The 16,977-nt window shown below is 46.1% G+C and overlaps 1 protein-coding gene across 1 annotated transcript in view; it reads right to left on the reverse strand.

The window, feature by feature from the left end:
• The window catches only part of C5H10orf67 (chromosome 5 C10orf67 homolog), a 202,036-nt gene extending 189,328 nt beyond the window's left edge, over positions 1 to 12,708 (reverse strand). Inside the window, exons 1-2 of the mRNA XM_040352514.1 lie at positions 12,579 to 12,708; positions 1,315 to 1,435 (exon numbers count right to left, since the gene is read on the reverse strand). Coding sequence (XP_040208448.1) covers positions 1,315 to 1,435; positions 12,579 to 12,661 — 204 coding nt within the window. The 5' untranslated portion in view covers positions 12,662 to 12,708. The remainder of the gene's footprint in view (positions 1 to 1,314; positions 1,436 to 12,578) is intronic.
• Between the last annotated feature and the right edge of the window lie 4,269 nt (positions 12,709 to 16,977).

Raw genomic sequence — 16,977 nt, forward strand, 5'->3', positions numbered from 1 at the left:
AACAGCGATAATAAATTAGAATCACTTGCAGAATCGAGCGATAGCGATTTGTGGGGAAATTCGTCATAAAAAAATAAAAGTAATGACAGCGACAATTCTGCAATTGAGAAAATGTCAGTGTTTTTTATTTAATTACATTATTGAATAATTATTATAATTACATTATTATTTGTTATAAAAATTTATTATATTATAATTTATGATTTTGTTTTTCAAACTTTTTCATACTCGAGATGTCTACTAGACTCTTGTTTGGACAGATTTAAGTGAGTTATTCCTAAGAATTACGGGGCAAATCCTCAGCCAGCGGGCGTAACGTAATTTTTCCTATTTAAGTTACACCGCCGCAAAATTTCTACCTAAGTGCCCGATCCACAAAGCACTTACCTAGAAATTTTGAGCGGTGTAACTTAAATCCGGCCGGCGCAAGGCGTTCCTCTTCTCCAGGGGGCGAATCCCATTTAAATGAGGCACGCTCCCGCGTCGGCCGTACTGCGCGTGCTCGTGACGTAATTTTCCCGACGTGCATAGCGCGAAAGTACGTTACGCCGGGCTTTGTGGATCGCGACGGGACAATAAAATTGCGTCGGGTAAAAAAAAAGATACGCCGCCCAAAAAAAATTTAAAATTAAAAAAAAAATCGCGTCGCTAGCAAGAAAGGTCTGTTTTTACAAGGTGTAAACAGTTTACACCTTGTAAAAGCAGCCCTAATTTTGCGTTTGCAAAATAAAACTTACGGAGAAAAAACGAAGCTGAAAAGCTTTGTGGATTTTCCGTAAGTCCTAATTTGCATACCCGAGGCGGAATTTCGACGCGAAATGCCCCCAGCGGCGGATGCGGTACTGCATCCTAAGATCCGACAGTGTAATTCAATTACACGTGTCGGATCTTCGTCCTAACTATGGGAAACTGATTCTGTGGATCAGTTCCATAGATAGAAACAGGGATACGACGGAGTAACAGCAGTTACTCTGTCGTATCTCTTTTGAGGATTTGGCCCTACAGGCCTACAATATAAAACACCAAATTTCCTTGCAAAATAATTGTACCGCTTTTAGCACCTAAAATCTGAAATGATCATACCGCCAGGGAAGTTAAGCAAAAAAAAAAAACAGTGGTGGTTAAATACCCATAAAAGAAAGCTCTATCTGTATCAAAAGAATGATAAAAAAAATATTTTGGTACATCGTTGCATGACTGACCGCGCAATTGTCATCCAAAGTGCGGCAGCAATGAAAGCTAGAAATTGGCCTGGGCAGGAAGGGGGGTGAAGGTGCCGAGTATTGAAGTGGTTAAATTATAGAAAGATCTTACCTGTGTCAGTGTTTGTATCACATTCCTCAGCTCCTTTATTTCCCAAACCTCTGTGACGTCTGTCTGTGTGGCCTGATCGCACTCAAAGTTCCCCACTCTGAGCTGTGCGGAGATTGTGTGACTGTAAAGACAGAAATTCTGTTACAATTCAATGTGATGATCCCTTTTATTACACGTTGCCACAACACATAGAACTGCACTTGCTCTATTCATTTTAAATGGCATCCCAACACATTGTACAGTAGAGTCCATCCCACACTGCGCCAAAAACACATACTGTACTAAATTTCAACTGGCATTTTTATTATTTTTCAAGGGTAACTCCGCTTTTGTGGGAAAAAAATAGCAAACAAAAAATAATACTATAGCATATACAATTGTCACACAAGTCATATTGTAATTCAATGTTATTAAAAAATGACCTTTCCTTTTCAATCTGCAGTAGAGCTGCACGATTCTGGCTAAAATGAGAATCGCAATTTTTTTGCTTAGAAGATAGATTACGATTCTCGCGGCGTAACATCATCTTTCACATTAAAACAAAAAAAATTGGGCTGACTTTACCGCTTCGTTTTTCTTTTTTTATTCATTAAAGTATATTTTTTCTCCAAAAAATTGCATTTGAAAGACTGCTGTGCAAATACAGTGTGACATAAAATATTGCAGCAATTGCTATTTTATTCTCTAGAGTCTCTGCTAAAATATATATATTGTTTGGGGGTTCCAAGTAATTTTCTAGCAAAAAATATTGATTTTAACTTAGGAAACAAGTGTCAGAAAAAGATGTGGGGGCAGACCCACAAAGATCTGCTCCGGCGCATCGTATCTGAGATACGCTATGCCGCCGTACCTTACCTGGCTTTGGTTCGAATCCATAAAGATTTTGCGCCGTAAGTTACGGTGGCGTAGTGTATCTCAAACGGTGTAACGCCGCGGAATTCAAGTTGGGCGGGGAGGGGGCGTGTTTCATTTAAATGAAGCGCGTCCCCGCGCCGAATAAACTGCGCATGCGCCATCCCTAAATTTTCCACCGTGCATTGCGCGAAATGACGTCGCAAGGACGTCATTGTTTAGACTTGGACGTAAATTACGTCCATCCCGTGATTCACCATCCCGTGATTCACGGACGACTTAAGCAAACGAAAAAAAAAATTATAATTAAACGTGGGAACGACAGCCTTACTTTCGTGGTTTAACTATACGCCACGAAACAGCATTTTTAACTATACGCCAGAAAAAGCCGACTAGAGACGACGTAAAAGAATACGACGGCCGCTCGTACGTTCGTGGATCGTCGGAAATAGCTAATTTGCATACTCGACGCGGAAAACTACGTGAACGGCACCCAGCGGACGCCGAAAAATTGAATCTTAGATCCGAAGGCGTACGAAGACATACGCCTGTCGGATCTAACCCAGATGCCGTCGTATCTTGTTTTGAGGATTCAAACTAAAGATACGACGCGGGAAATTTGAAAGTACGCCGGCGTATTCGCTCTGTAGATCTGCCCCTTGGACTTTAAGTGGTTAAACTTCCTGCATTTACACACAGAAGTTTGATCTAAGGGCTCTTTCACATGGAGCGCCCGTACAGGTCCGCCTGACAGTTTTTTTGGTGGACCTGAACGGGCGCTCCGTGCTCCGATCCGCCAAAGTGTGACGGAGAAAAAAACAACTTTTCCATCCGTCTGGCGGATCGGATCGGGTGAACACGGACAGACGGTCCGTGTTCATCTGATCCTCCCATAAGGGAGAGCGGAGAAAAGACAGGGTGGTCCCTGCACAGTGTGCGGGGACAGCCCTGTCATCCGCCGGCTCAGCGGGGATCAACGGGGCGATCCCCGCTGAGCAAGCGGAGGTTCACGGGGCGGATCATTACTGATCCGCCCCGTGTGAAAGAAGAAAGCATTAGTTACAATGTTTTATGTTTTTTACAAACTTGGCAGACTGCCCGGATTTTTTCTTTAGTGCTGGATCACACTACAGCGACTTGGGATCAGTGAAGTTTATCCCTTTGATCTAAGAAGCATTAGTTACAATGTTTCCTGTTAAGAACTTGGCAGACTGCCCGGATATTTTCAGCTGATAAGTCTCTCCACTCTCTCCGATAAACAGCACTTCTTGGTTGCCATGTGATCAGCTGTGATTGGACACAGATGATCACGTGGTAAAGAGCCTAGGTTTTTTTTACATGGATCGGAGGTGCGGCGTGTCAAAGCCACACACCACATCACGATTGGCTTATCCTGCTGGACGTCATTTGATGCTCAGTCAGTATAACGTAAAGAGGAACTGCAGTCTGCTCACATAATTTGTAATAAAAACATCTTTGCCATTCTGAAGCTTCCCTCCAACCACTTTGCATATTATTTTATATATACTGTGATTCTGTACTTGCCAAATTTGCTGTAGAAGGCTGGATTCACACCTATGCATTTTTAGTGCTTTTTTGCATTTTGCAGATTTGTCCATTTAACATGGTTTGCTATGGAACACTTTCTGTAGTGCAAATCTACAAAATGCACTAAAAATGCATAGGTGTGAATCCAGCCCAAGTCTGGCTGCAATCATTTTAACTGTGTGCAGCTGAAGCTGCTGCCTGTTCACTTCCTGGATTCACACAGAGGCACACCTCCAGCTCTGCAGCTCTCATTGGCTCTCGTATGACTCTTACCCCCTCCCTTCCTGGCAATCTCTTACAAGAGTGAGAGAGAGAGAGAGCTGTGCATGCCATCATAAGCCTAGGCTTTTTACCAGACAGGAAACAGGAAGTGGGCTGTATAAGGTATTTACTGGCAGAAAAAAAAATGTTTTACTATCCAAAATTAAAACAAGGGCAGAAGATTTAATAGACGGAAAGATGAAATAATTACTGAAGGTCCTCTTTAACTACTTTGCGGCCGTCATTCTGCTATATGGCTGCGGGAAATGGTTAAGGCTTAACTCCACCTTTGTTGAGAAAAAAACATTCCCCTCTGGGTGATCTATGTACATTGCAAGGATTTTACCAATTTGGTTGCAGATTCCTACCTTTTGTTATTCTGAAGAAATCCCTGTGTGTTCCTCTGTGCCTCTGCTCCCAGTGAGCCTAATGTGAGTGGTTTCATAACTATCAACCAGCTGCTGCACCTGTAGGACTCTAATGAGGAAAGTTGCTGGGTCTGCATCCCTTAAACCTCCCTGGCGGTATGATTATTTCAGAAAAAAGGTGCTGAAAGCGGTACCATTATTTGCAAGGAAATTTTGTGTTTTATACTGTAGGCCTGTAATTAGGAATAACTCACTTAAATCTGACCAAACAAGAGTCTTGTAGGCATCCCAGGTATGACATTTTTTTAAAAACAAAATTATAAATTATAATATAATAAATAATTATAACAAATAATAATATAATTATAATAAAACGTATTCAATAATGTAATCAACTCAAAATCACAGAAATTTTCTCAGTTGCAGAATTGTCGCTGTCATTACTTTTATTTTTTTATGACGTATTTCCCCACAAATCGCTATCGCACAATTCTGCAAGTGATTATAATTTATTATCGCTGTTTTCTAGCTGATCTAAAACCATTTTTGACATAAAGGGACACTTTTGGTTGCTATGGACAATCTACAGTTTGCAGGCAGAAAGAACAGTTTTTATTATATAAAAGTACATGCAGGGCACTGGGCAGACCACTAGGGACAAGGGGGGTGTGTATTTTTTACATACAGTACTGTAATCTATAAGATTACAGTATACTGTGTGTATTGTGTTTGTTTACCTTTTTGAATTTGGCGCCGTTCCCTGCTCCCGTGCGTCGTAACGTCGCAGGGAACGGAGATCGGCGGCACAGGAGGACACTGTGTGAATCGAGCGAGGTCCCGCTCGCTCACACAGCGCGGTGGCATCGCAGGATCCAGGGACAAGGTAAGTAAACCAAGCCTGTGGATTCAGCGAGGCAAGCCCGAGTCTGACTCGGGGTTAGACGATCGTAGCCAAAAAATCTCACCCCGAGTCAGACTCGGGAACACCGCCAGGGGGGTTAAACATGCTTTCCTATTGGGAGTATCTCACCAAAAATGAAATTTTTGTTGCAGGGGATGCCAAAAATCTGACTTGCATCTTAGTGTAGGCTTTCGGGAAAATCTCTGAGCCAATCACACAAGCAGGAAATTATGTTTCTGAAGGGTGGTCAGTATACATTCTGTGTACAGATCACCTCCAGGTGGCCATATTGCATTTACAGAAAATTACAGGAGCTGCAGATTAAAAAGAAAAGGTCATTTTTAATAACATTCAATTACAATATGACTTAGGTTGCAATTGTACATACTATAATTTTTTACTTTATTTGCTATTTTTTTTTCCAATGAAAGTGGAGTTACCCTTTAACATGGAGAAAAATATAAAATGAGCAGAAGACACAAAAATGAAATAATCATGGTCACACCTCTGCAATTTAACACACGACAAGAGGATTCCTGTTTATTTGATCCCATTCTTTTCTATTGGGCTTATTCCAGGGTTTGACAAATTTGCTTGGAATCTAGGAGCCAGTTAAAAAAGTTAGGAGCCACAAAACGCGCCCCGTCCCGCTGAGCTTGCGCGCAGAAGCGAACACATACGTGAGTAGCGCCCGCATTTGTAAAGGTGTTTAAACCACACATGTGAGGTATCGCCGCGATTGGTAGAGCGAGAGCAATAATTCTAGCCCTAGAGCTCCTCTGTAACTCAAAACATGCAACCTGTAGATTTTTTTAAACGTCGCCTATGGAGATTTTAAAGGGTAAAAGTTTGTCTCCATTCCATGAGCGGACGCAATTTTGAAGCGTGACATGTTGGGTATCAATTTACTTGGCGTAACATTATCTTTCACAATATAAAAAAAATTGGGCTAACTTTACTGTTGTCTTATTTTTTTATTTAAAAAAGTGTATTTTTTTTTCCAAAAAAGTGCGCTTGTAAAACCGCTGCGCAAATACGGTGTGACAGAAAGTAATGCAACGACCACCATTTTATTCTCTAGGGTGTTAGAATAAAAAATATATATAATGTTTGGGGCAGTGGCGGCCCGTCCATAGAGGGCGCCCGGGCGCCGCCCCCCCTCCCCCAGTCAGTAAAAGAAAAAAAAATTATAAAAAAAAAAAAAAAAAAAAGTTTTTTTTTTTTTTTTTAAACATGTCCCTTTAAGAAAAAAACGAAAAAAAAATATGGTCCTTATGTGCACCGTGCCCGGCGCCGGGCGCCGGGCACAGTAAAGTGCGGTAGCGCCACGTCTGTGCAATCACAAGATTGCAGGCGAGGCGCTACATTGGAAGGCAAAAAATGCCTTTGTGGCGTTCTCCATCGCGCCACAATTTTCGGCGCGATGGACTTTATTATTATGGCCGAGCGGGTGCACGCGCTATTGATCCAAGTCCGACGTCACTCGAGGTACAGGAAGTGACGTCGGCACACTCTGCAGCTCAGCGCCCGTGTGGTCCCGACTCCCGGGACATTAAGGTATGCAGCAGCATCCCCCTCCACCTCTTAACTTTACTCCCCCCTCGGGACTAATTACATTACTGAGTCCCGAAAAAGTAGCTGCCAGTGCCACGATCCCCCTGCCCCCCCCGTCCTCGTTATTGCCTGTTTGTTTCTCAGTACATTCCTCTCTGCTCCTCTGCTCACTAATCCTATGTGCTGCGGAAATAGCGTCCATCACCCCCCTCACCCCCCCCCCCGCTTATTAACTAAATGTCTTTTACAGTAAAAGACATTTAGTTAATAAGCGGGGGGGGGGGGGGGTGAGGGGGGTGATGGACGCTATTTCCGCAGCATATAGGATTAGTGAGCAGAGGAGCAGAGAGGAATGTACTGAGAAACAAACAGGCAATAACGAGGAGGAGAAGCAGAGGGGAATGTACATGTTACATGCTCCTCTGCTCATTAATCGTATGTGCTGCCGAAATAGCATCCGTCACCCCCCCCCCCTTATTACTAATTAACTAAATGTCTTTTACTGTAAAAGACAGTCGGGGGGGGGGGGGGGGTGACGGATGCTATTTCGGCAGCACATACGATTAATGAGCAGAGGAGCATGTAACATGTACATTCCCCTCTGCTTCTCCTCCTCGTTATTGCCTCTGTGTTCTTCAGTACATTCCTCTCTTTTCCTCTGCTCACTAATCCTATATGCTGCTGAAATAGCGTCTGTCACCCCCTCCCCCACCTACCCCCCCCCCCCTTATTAACTAAATGTCTTTTATTTTAAATGTACATGTCTTCCAAAATTATAGCCGTCACTACCATCCCCCTCCCCCCCCCCCTTATTAACCAAATGTCATTTATTTTAAATGTACATTTCTGCCAAAATTATAGCCATCACTACCACCCCCCCCGAACCCCCCCGCCCCCCCGCGCTTATTAACCAAATGTTATTTATTTTAAATGTTCATTTCTGCCAAAATTATAGCCATCACTACCATCCCCCCAAACCCCCCCCCCGCGCTTATTAACCAAATGTCATTTATTTTAAATGTACATTTCTGCCAAAATAGCGGCCATCTCCACCCCCCCCCCCAACCCCCCACGCTTATTTACCGGATTTTATTTACATTTCTGCCAAAATAGCAGCCTTCAGTCCCCCCCCCCATGCCCACTTATTTACAAAATGTATTTTACATGTAAAATACCAACCTTCACCCCCTACACAAAGTCTTTCATTAGGGCCACAATTCACAGAATTATGGGTTCTCTAATGCAGTATGTCTACAGTCTCTGGTAATCTCCTGCAGTATGTCCGCAGTATCTGGTAATCTAATGCAGTATGTCCGCAGTCTCTGGTAATCTAATGCAGTATGTCCGCAGTCTCTGGTAATATTGTGCAGTATCTCTGCAGTCTCTGGTAATCTAGTGCAGTATGTTCGCAGTCTCTGGTAATCTTGTGCATTATCTCCGCAGTATCTGGTAATCTTGTGCAGTATATCCGCAGTCTCTGGTAATCTTGTGCAGTATGTCCGCAGTCTCTGGTAATCTTGTGCAGTATATCCGCAGTATCTGGTAATCTTGTGCAGTATGTCCGCAGTCTCTGGTAATCTTGTGCAGTATATCCACAGTCCCTGGTAATCTCCTGCAGTATGTCTGCAGTTTCTGGTAATCTAATGCAGTATGTCGCAGTCTCTGGTAATCTCCTGCAGTATGTCGCAGTCTCTGGTAATCTCCTGCAGTATGTCCGCAGTCTCTGGTAATCTAATGCAGTATGTCCGCAGTCTCTGGTAATCTAATGCAGTATGTCCGCAGTCTTGGTAATCTCCTGCCTATTTAGAGTCCTTCATTACTAACAGTGTAATTTTTTAGTTTGTTTGCGCCGATCTGTAAGGCTGCGCTATATACCATGATTTGTGATGCTGGGGCTATATACTCTGTCCTGTGACGCTGAGCTGTATACTCCTGACACTATGAGTGGAAGCAAGTGGAATACAGGGGACGGAGTCGGTGGATTCTATAAGGGGTGTGGCTTATTAGAAGTGGGAGGGACCAACGTGGAGGGGCGGAGTCTTGCGCCCCCCCATCCAAAAACTTCACCAGCCGCCACTGGTTTGGGGGCTCTACTTAGAGGGAAGGAGATGGCAGTGAAAACACTGGGGAATACCATTAGCATTGCTGGTTTACTTGTCATGCCAACAGCCACCACAAGATGGCGCCAGATCACAGAAGGAAGCTTAGGCCTGCAGAAAACCGCGGCCTCAATTACCGGCCGGCGCGGCCCGACGCGATTAAGCGGTGGAGGAGGTGGGGGCACAGGGAGACACAGGATGGGGTATGGGGTTGGGGATGGGGATGGGGTTGGGCTGAGCCAGCCAGTAATTGAGGCCGCGGCTTTTTGGCCTTCTGCAGGCCTATGCTTCCTTCCCCGGGCGCCAGGTCGCTAATTCTAGTCACAATTGCGACCTGGGCGCCCGGATTTTGTCGAGCCCTGGCCTAATCACACCTGTGTCCTGCGCATGCCATGCGTCTTGGGAATATACTACAAGTGCGTGAAAATCACGCATCAGACACGCATAAAAAAGAAATCAAAAGCAGACGCAAAGATGTGAACCTAAGCTCAGGGAATCAGGTGCTGCAGGAAAGCATGCATTAGCCTAATGCGCAACAACGCATGTTCCATACATTGCCGCATTGCAGTGCCAATCATTTTGAACAGCACCCCAATGCACTAAGCGTTGGTTCACACCACAAAAACGCACTTCAGATCTGGTTTCCAGATGTGTTTCTGCATACATGTTTTTAATGCGTTCTGGTGCATTTTTGATGCATTTCCAGATGCATTCCAAGTGCTTTTTTTCTTCTTTTCTCCTGTTTTTTTCTTTTTACTATACTGGGTAGGGTTGTCCCGATACCACTTTTTTAGGACTGAGTACGAGTACCGATACTTTTTTTCAAGTACTCGCCGATACCGAATACCGATACTTTTTTTTTAAATGTGTCCCCAAATGCAGCCATGTCCCCCCACAAATGCAGCCATGTCCCCCCCATATATGCAGCCATGTCCCCCCCATATATGCAGCCATGTCCCCCCATTTCCAGCCATGTCCCCCCCCATATGCAGCCATGTCCTCCCCCATATGCAGCCATGTCCTCCCCCATATGCAGCCATGTCCTCCCCCATATGCAGCCATGTCCTCCCCCATATGCAGCCATGTCCTCCCCCATATGCAGCCATGTCCTCCCCCATATGCAGCCATGTCCTCCCCATATGCAGCCATGTCCTCCCCATATGCAGCCATGTCCTCCCCATATGCAGCCATGTCCTCCCCATATGCAGCCATGTCCTCCCCATATGCAGCCATGTCCCCCCACATATGCAGCCATGTCCCCCCATATCCAGCCATGTCCCCCCATATGCAGCCATGTCCCCCCACATATGCAGCCATGTCCTCCCCATATCCAGCCATGTCCCCCCATATGCAGCCATGTCCCCCCATATGCAGCCATGTCCCCCCCATATGCAGCCATGTCCCCCCATATCCAGCCATGTCCCCCCATATACAGCCATGTCCCCCCCATATACAGCCATGTCCCCCCATATACAGCCATGTCCCCCCATATACAGCCATGTCCCCCCCCATATGCAGCCATGTCCCCCCCCATATGCAGCCATGTCCCCCCCCCATATGCAGCCATGTCCTCCCCATATGCAGCCATGTCCTCCCCATATGCAGCCATGTCCTCCCCATATGCAGCCATGTCCTCCCCATATGCAGCCATGTCCTCCCCATATGCAGCCATGTCCTCCCCATATCCAGCCATGTCCCCCCATATGCAGCCATGTCCCCCCCATATGCAGCCATGTCCCCCCCCCCATATCCAGCCATGTCCCCCCCCCCATATCCAGCCATGTCCCCCCATATCCAGCCATGTCCCCCCCATATGCAGCCATGTCCCCCCCATATGCAGCCATGTCCCCCCCATATGCAGCCATGTCTCCCCCATATACAGCCATGTCTCCCCCATATACAGCCATATCCCCCCCATATGCAGCCATGTCCCCCCATATGCAGCCATGTCCCCCCATATGCAGCCATGTCCCCCCCATATGCAGTCATGTCCCCCCCATATGCAGCCATGTCCCCCCCATATATGCAGCCATGTCCCCCCATATATGCAGCCATGTCCCCCTTACCGTACATGCTGCCGCATCCCCGCTGCCGCGCCGCATCCCTGCTTGGTTAATACGCGCGGGGAACATTACAGCTTTCATTTGAATAGCTGTAGTCTTTCGCGCCGCGCTGCGTATAGACACTCCCCCCTTGCTCGGGATTGGACAGTTCACCCGAGCAAGGGGGAGTGTCTATTCGCGGCGCGGTGGGAAAGACTACAGCTATTCAAATGAATGCTGTTATGTTCCCCGCTCGTATTAACTAAGCGGGGATGCGGCGGGATGCGGCGTAGCGGCGGGATGCGTCGGCGGCAGGGGGGGGGGGGGAGTATTCTATTTTGGTATCGGGGGTATTCCCGATACTCGTACTCCCGCAAATACTCGGAATCGGTCCTGATACCGATACTAGTATCGGTATCGGGACAACCCTAATACTGGGGTCTAGTGTGTTTTCTTTAAGCATTCCAGTGGGTTTTTGTGTGTTTTACTGCGTTCCAGTACAGTCCAGTGCAAAAAAAAAATGCAGCATGTTTTTTTTTTTCTGGAACTGACTACAGTGGTGTGAGCTATGCCATAGGAAACCATATAATCTACTATCCATGCGTTTTTGATGCAGAAAGAAAATGCACTGGACTGCATGTGGTGTAAAGGCAACAGAAAAGTGCTGCAATGCATGGCAATATATAGAGGTATTCCCTTCGGTAAGGGAATCTGGAAGGAAAGCCTTGTGGCTTCACTTCCTGGTTCCCTACTGTGCATGCGCGACTCGCGTTGCGTGTTCCCACTGGTCACTGCTGTCTTCTGGGACCTGTGTGTCTCCCAGAAGACAGCAGGGGGGGGGGGGGATAGAAAAGGCGCCGGAAGTGTCGTAGATACCCACGGGTGGCTTGGGTATCTATGCCCGGAAGTGGGCGTAAAATACCTATATTAGACAGGTATCTGCTTCCCCCTCCCCCTACAAGGTGCCAAATGTGACAACGGAGGGGGGGAGCGATCTGAAAAGCTGAAGTTCCATTTTTGGGTGGAACTCCACTTTAATAAAACGCACGTCTATGCGTGCCATAATGTGCGTTAATGCACTGCAGAAATATGAATGGACCCTAAGGCCCCATTTACACCTAGCACTCTGAAAACACGCGATTTTGTGTGCGTTATTGCGCAACACACATAGGGCAGCCTATTGGCTTCAAAGAACTGCCCTACGTATGACAAGTGCGTCAAAGTAGCTGCTATACTTTTTTGGGGGCATTGAGCATTGCACGTGATTGGCTAGCTTTTTTTTTTTTTGTTTACGCACGTAAAAACGCACCACGTCCATTTGCCAAGATTGGGGTGCCATTAATTATGAAAAGTACCTAAAATTAAAAATGCTTAAAAAATAAAAAATGAATGGTAATGCAAGTACAACGTTTTTTGTTTGCATATTTCGTGAACATGCGCAATTTTGTGCATATTTATGAATGGGGCCATAAACATACAGAATGAGCCCCCCCCCCCATTTATCAGACGTGTTCCATGGAAGTCCCCCCTACTTCTCCATCACTCAGCATAGTTCTACTCCCTGGATCGCCATTGTGATCAGACTGAAGTCGGTCGGTCTGTGTGGAAAGTCGTGCAGCTGACAATACAGATCGGATACCTGAGCTGAATCTCCCGCACATAGGCGGCCACAGAATCTTCATCAAAGCCGCCGGTCCTCCCCGTTGTCACCCGCCGCTTCATGCTGACCCACCTTTCCCCGCACAAAGTTCTCAGCGTTCTATCTCCATGGCAACCGGATCCCCGCGCAGGAAGAAACACTTCCGCTCTGCACACTCAGCCGCCGCCATCTTTAGTTTGGGAGAACTTAACCCATTTGCCATGATTTCTGCTGATGTGACGTGACAGTGCAGTGTAGGGGCTCCATATACAGAGGAATTTCACCCAAATCTAACAAATGTATAAAATGTCACAGTTGAAAACGTTATTAACTACTTCCAGTCCAGGCCAATCCAGACTTTTATAACATCATAGCTCCCAACTGTCCCTGATTTCGAGGGACTGTCCCTGATTTGGAGCAATGTCCCTCTGTCCCCCTCATTTGTCCCTCATTTTGGTCTGATCTATATAGATGTATATAAAATGCACTTTTTATATTTCAAAAATTGCTAAACCTTTCATCCAAAATCTAAATGGCTACATTTATACCTTTTATAAGCCAATATAAAGGAAAAATAGTGGTTAAAAAAAGCACTTGTGGATTTAATTAACATTTTATTTTGGTTAATTCTCCTTTAACCACTTCCCGCCTGGTCAATATACAATTGACGTCTGGGGAGTGGTTGTGAAATCTTGACTGGACGTCTATTGACGTCCTGCAGGATTTCATGCTGACGCGCGCCCGTGGGGGCGTGCAGCGCATCGATCGGTGATATGGGGTGTCAGTCTGACACCCCGCATCTCCGATCTCGGTAAAGAGCCTCCGGCGGAGGCTCTTTACCACGTGATCAGCCGTGTCCAATCACGGCTGATCACGATGTAAACAGGAAGAGCCGTTGATGGCTCTTCCTCACTCGCGTCTGACAGACGCGAGTAGAGGAGAGCCGATTGGCGGATCTCCTGACAGGGGCAGCCCCCCCTTTGATGCCCACACTGGACCACCAGGGAAGCCCACACTGGACCACCAGGGAAGGGGGCAGTAAAAAATAAATGAGAAAGATGCCAATCAGTGCCCACAAATGGGCACTGACTGGCAACATGGGAACAAGTGATGCCCAGCAATGCCATCAGTGCCACCCCTCAGTGTCCATCAGTGCCACCCCTCAGTGTCCATCAATGCCACCTCTCAGTGCCCATCCATGCCCAGTGCCCACCCATGCCCAGTGCCCACCTATCAGTGCCCATCTGTGCCACCCATAAGTACCCATCAGTGCCACCCATGAGTGCCCATCAGTGTCGCCTATGAGTGCCCATCAGTGCTGCCTGAGTGCCCATCAGTGCCGCCTATGAGTGCCCATCAGTGCCGCATACCAGCGCTGCCTATCAGTGCCGCCTATTAGTGTCCATCAGTGCCGCCTATCAGTGCCCATCAGTGCCGCCTATCAGTGCCCATCAGTGTCGCCTCACCGGTGCCCATCAGTGCCCGTAATCGAAGAAGAAAACTTACTTATTCATAAAAAAAATAACAGAAAAAAATAAAAACTTAATTTTTTTCAAAATTGTTGGTCTTTTTTTAGTTGTTGCGCAAAAAATAAAAATCGCAGACGTGATCAAATACCACCAGAAGAAAGCTCTATTTGTGGGAACAAAATGATAAAAAAATTGTTTGGGTACAGTGTAGCACGACCTCGCAATTGTCATTCAAATTGCGACAGCGCTGAAAGCTGAAAATTGGCTTGGGCAGAAAGGTGCGTAAGTGCCTGGTATGGAAGTGGTTAAGGGGGTGTGACAGGGGGCGTGTCCTATGCCTACATATGTTTGCCACTAGGTGTCCATCATTCCCATCTCAAAATGTTGGGAGGTATGTAACATATATGTAATACTAATAATCAGCATTTTTTTTTTTTTTTTTGCAAGAAAATTACTTAGAACCTCCAAATATTATGTTTTCTGAAAGACGAGGCCCTGGAGAATAAAATAATGATTGCTGCAGTTTTTTATTTTGCAAGATATTTGTGCAGACACAAATTTTCAGGAAAAATGCACTTAAATGTATTTTAGTGCAAACAAACACAAGATAATAACACATTTTTTGGTAACATATAAACATTTTGGGCTGAGTAAATAATACCAAACATGTCAAGTTCTGGAGATTCTGGGCTGGATCTGATCTGTGGGTGCAGTACAAAAAGTCAGGGGACATAATGACAACACAGACGGTCTGTCACAGTGTTATGACCTGGGAAACACTAGCATGTATTAGGCCATCATTGGATTAGTATAATTTAATAGAATCTGTGCCCCCTTGTATCAGTTGTCCCTATCATAGCCCCCCTTTACATTGGATTCCCATCAGCTTGCCTCCTTACATCAGGTTCCCCATCAGAGCTCCCACTTACATCAGGGTCCCCATTAGAGTGCCCTCTTACATCAGATGTGCCCACCAGAGTGCCATCTTACATCAAGTGTCCCCCATCAGAGTGCCATCTTACATCAGGTGTCCCCATCAGAGTGCCCTCTTACATCAGGTGTCCCCATCAGAGTGCTCTCTTACGTCAGGTGTCCCCACCAGAGTTCCATCTTACATCAAGTGTCCCCATCAGAGTGCCATCTTACATCAGGTGTCCCCATCAGAGTGCCCTCTTACATCAGGTGTCCCCATCAGAGTGCTCTCTTACGTCAGGTGTCCCCACCAGAGTGCCATCTTACATCAGGTGTCCCCATCAGAGTGCCCTCTTACATCAGGTGTCCCCATCAGAGTGCCCTCTTACATCAGGTGTCCCCACGAGAGTGTCATCTTAAATCAGGTGTCCCCATCAGAGTGCCCTTTTACATCAGGTGCCCCCACCAGAGTGCCATCTTACATCAGGTGTCCCCATCAGAGTGCCATCTTACATCAGGTGTCCCCACCAGAGTGCCATCTTACATCAGGTGTCCCCATCAGAGTGCCATCTTACATCAGGTGTCCCCATCAGAGTGTCCTCTTACATCAGGTGCCCCCACTAGAGTACCATCTTACATCAGGTGTCCCCATCAGAATGCCCTCTTACATTAGGTGTCCCCGCCAGAGTGCCATCTTGCATTAGGTGTCCCCACCAAAGTGCCTTCTTACATCAGGTGTCCCCATTAGAATGCCCACTTACATCAGGGTCCCCACCAGAGTGCCCCCTTACATCAGGTGTCCCCAACAGAGTGCCCCCTTACATCAGGTGTCCCCCACCAGAGTGCCCTCTTACATCAGGTTTCCCCACCAGAGTGCCCCCTTACATTGTAAAAAATGATCGTGTGTGGGCTTAAACGACGTTGAAAACCCGCGCATGCTCAGAGGCAAGTTATGAGATGGGAGCGCTCGTTCTAGTAAAACTACCATTCATAATGGAGTAAACACATTCATCACGCTGTAACAGACAGAAAGGCGTGAATCGTCTTTTACTAACAGGAAATTAGCTATAGCAACCCCAAGGGTGGCGCCATCCGCATGGAACTTCCCCTTTATAGTGCCGTTGTACGTCACAGCGCTTTGCTAGAGCATTTTTTAAAAACGCTAGTGTGTGGGCAACGTCGTTTTAATGATGAAGTTGGAAAAAACAACGATTTTTCTACATGCCGAAAAAACTTATTTTTTTCATGCCGAAAAATGATCGTGTGTGCGCGGCATAACAGCTCTGAAACTGGAAATGACAAAATCATTGTTACTTCTGGGATCATTAGTCACAGAGATTCACATAGTCACATAGCTATGATTAAAGTGGAGGTTCACCCAAAAAAAAAAATTTTAACATTAGATTGAGGCTATTTAAGGGGAGCAGAAATGGGTATTTTTTTTTTAAATCAATGCCGTACTTACCGTTTTCGAGATAGATGTTCTCCCGCCGCTTCCGAGTATGGGCTGTGGGACTGGGCGTTCCAATTTGATTGACAGCCTTCCGACGGTCGCATACAGCGCGTCACGATTTTCCGAAAGTAGCCGAATGTCGGTGCGCAGGCGCCGTATAGAGCCGCACCGACGTTCGGCTTCTTTCGGCAACTGGTGACGCGCTGTATGCGACCGTCGGAAGGCTGTTAATCAAATAGGAACGCCCAGTCCCGAAGATCATACCCGGAAGCGGCAAGAGAACATCTATTTCGAAGCGGTAAGTACGGCATTGATTTAAAAAAAATACCCGTTTCTGCTCCCCTTAATTAGCCTAAATCTAATGTTAAAAAAAAAAATACGGGTGAACTCCCGCTTTAAGCACTAAAGTTTAGTGTGAAGCGCGTCAGCTTGTACCCTGTTTGCTGTGGCATGTATCCTGTGTTTTTTATTTTACAATAAAAGCAACAAGTTTTGGAGTGAGGCTGTCCAGAAATCCTTGCTTCATTTTGCATTAAAGGAGGACTCTGATGGGAACATTTGATGT

The sequence above is a fragment of the Rana temporaria genome, chromosome 5 (assembly GCF_905171775.1).
Source record: "Rana temporaria chromosome 5, aRanTem1.1, whole genome shotgun sequence".
NCBI classification, from domain to species: Eukaryota; Metazoa; Chordata; class Amphibia; order Anura; family Ranidae; genus Rana; species Rana temporaria.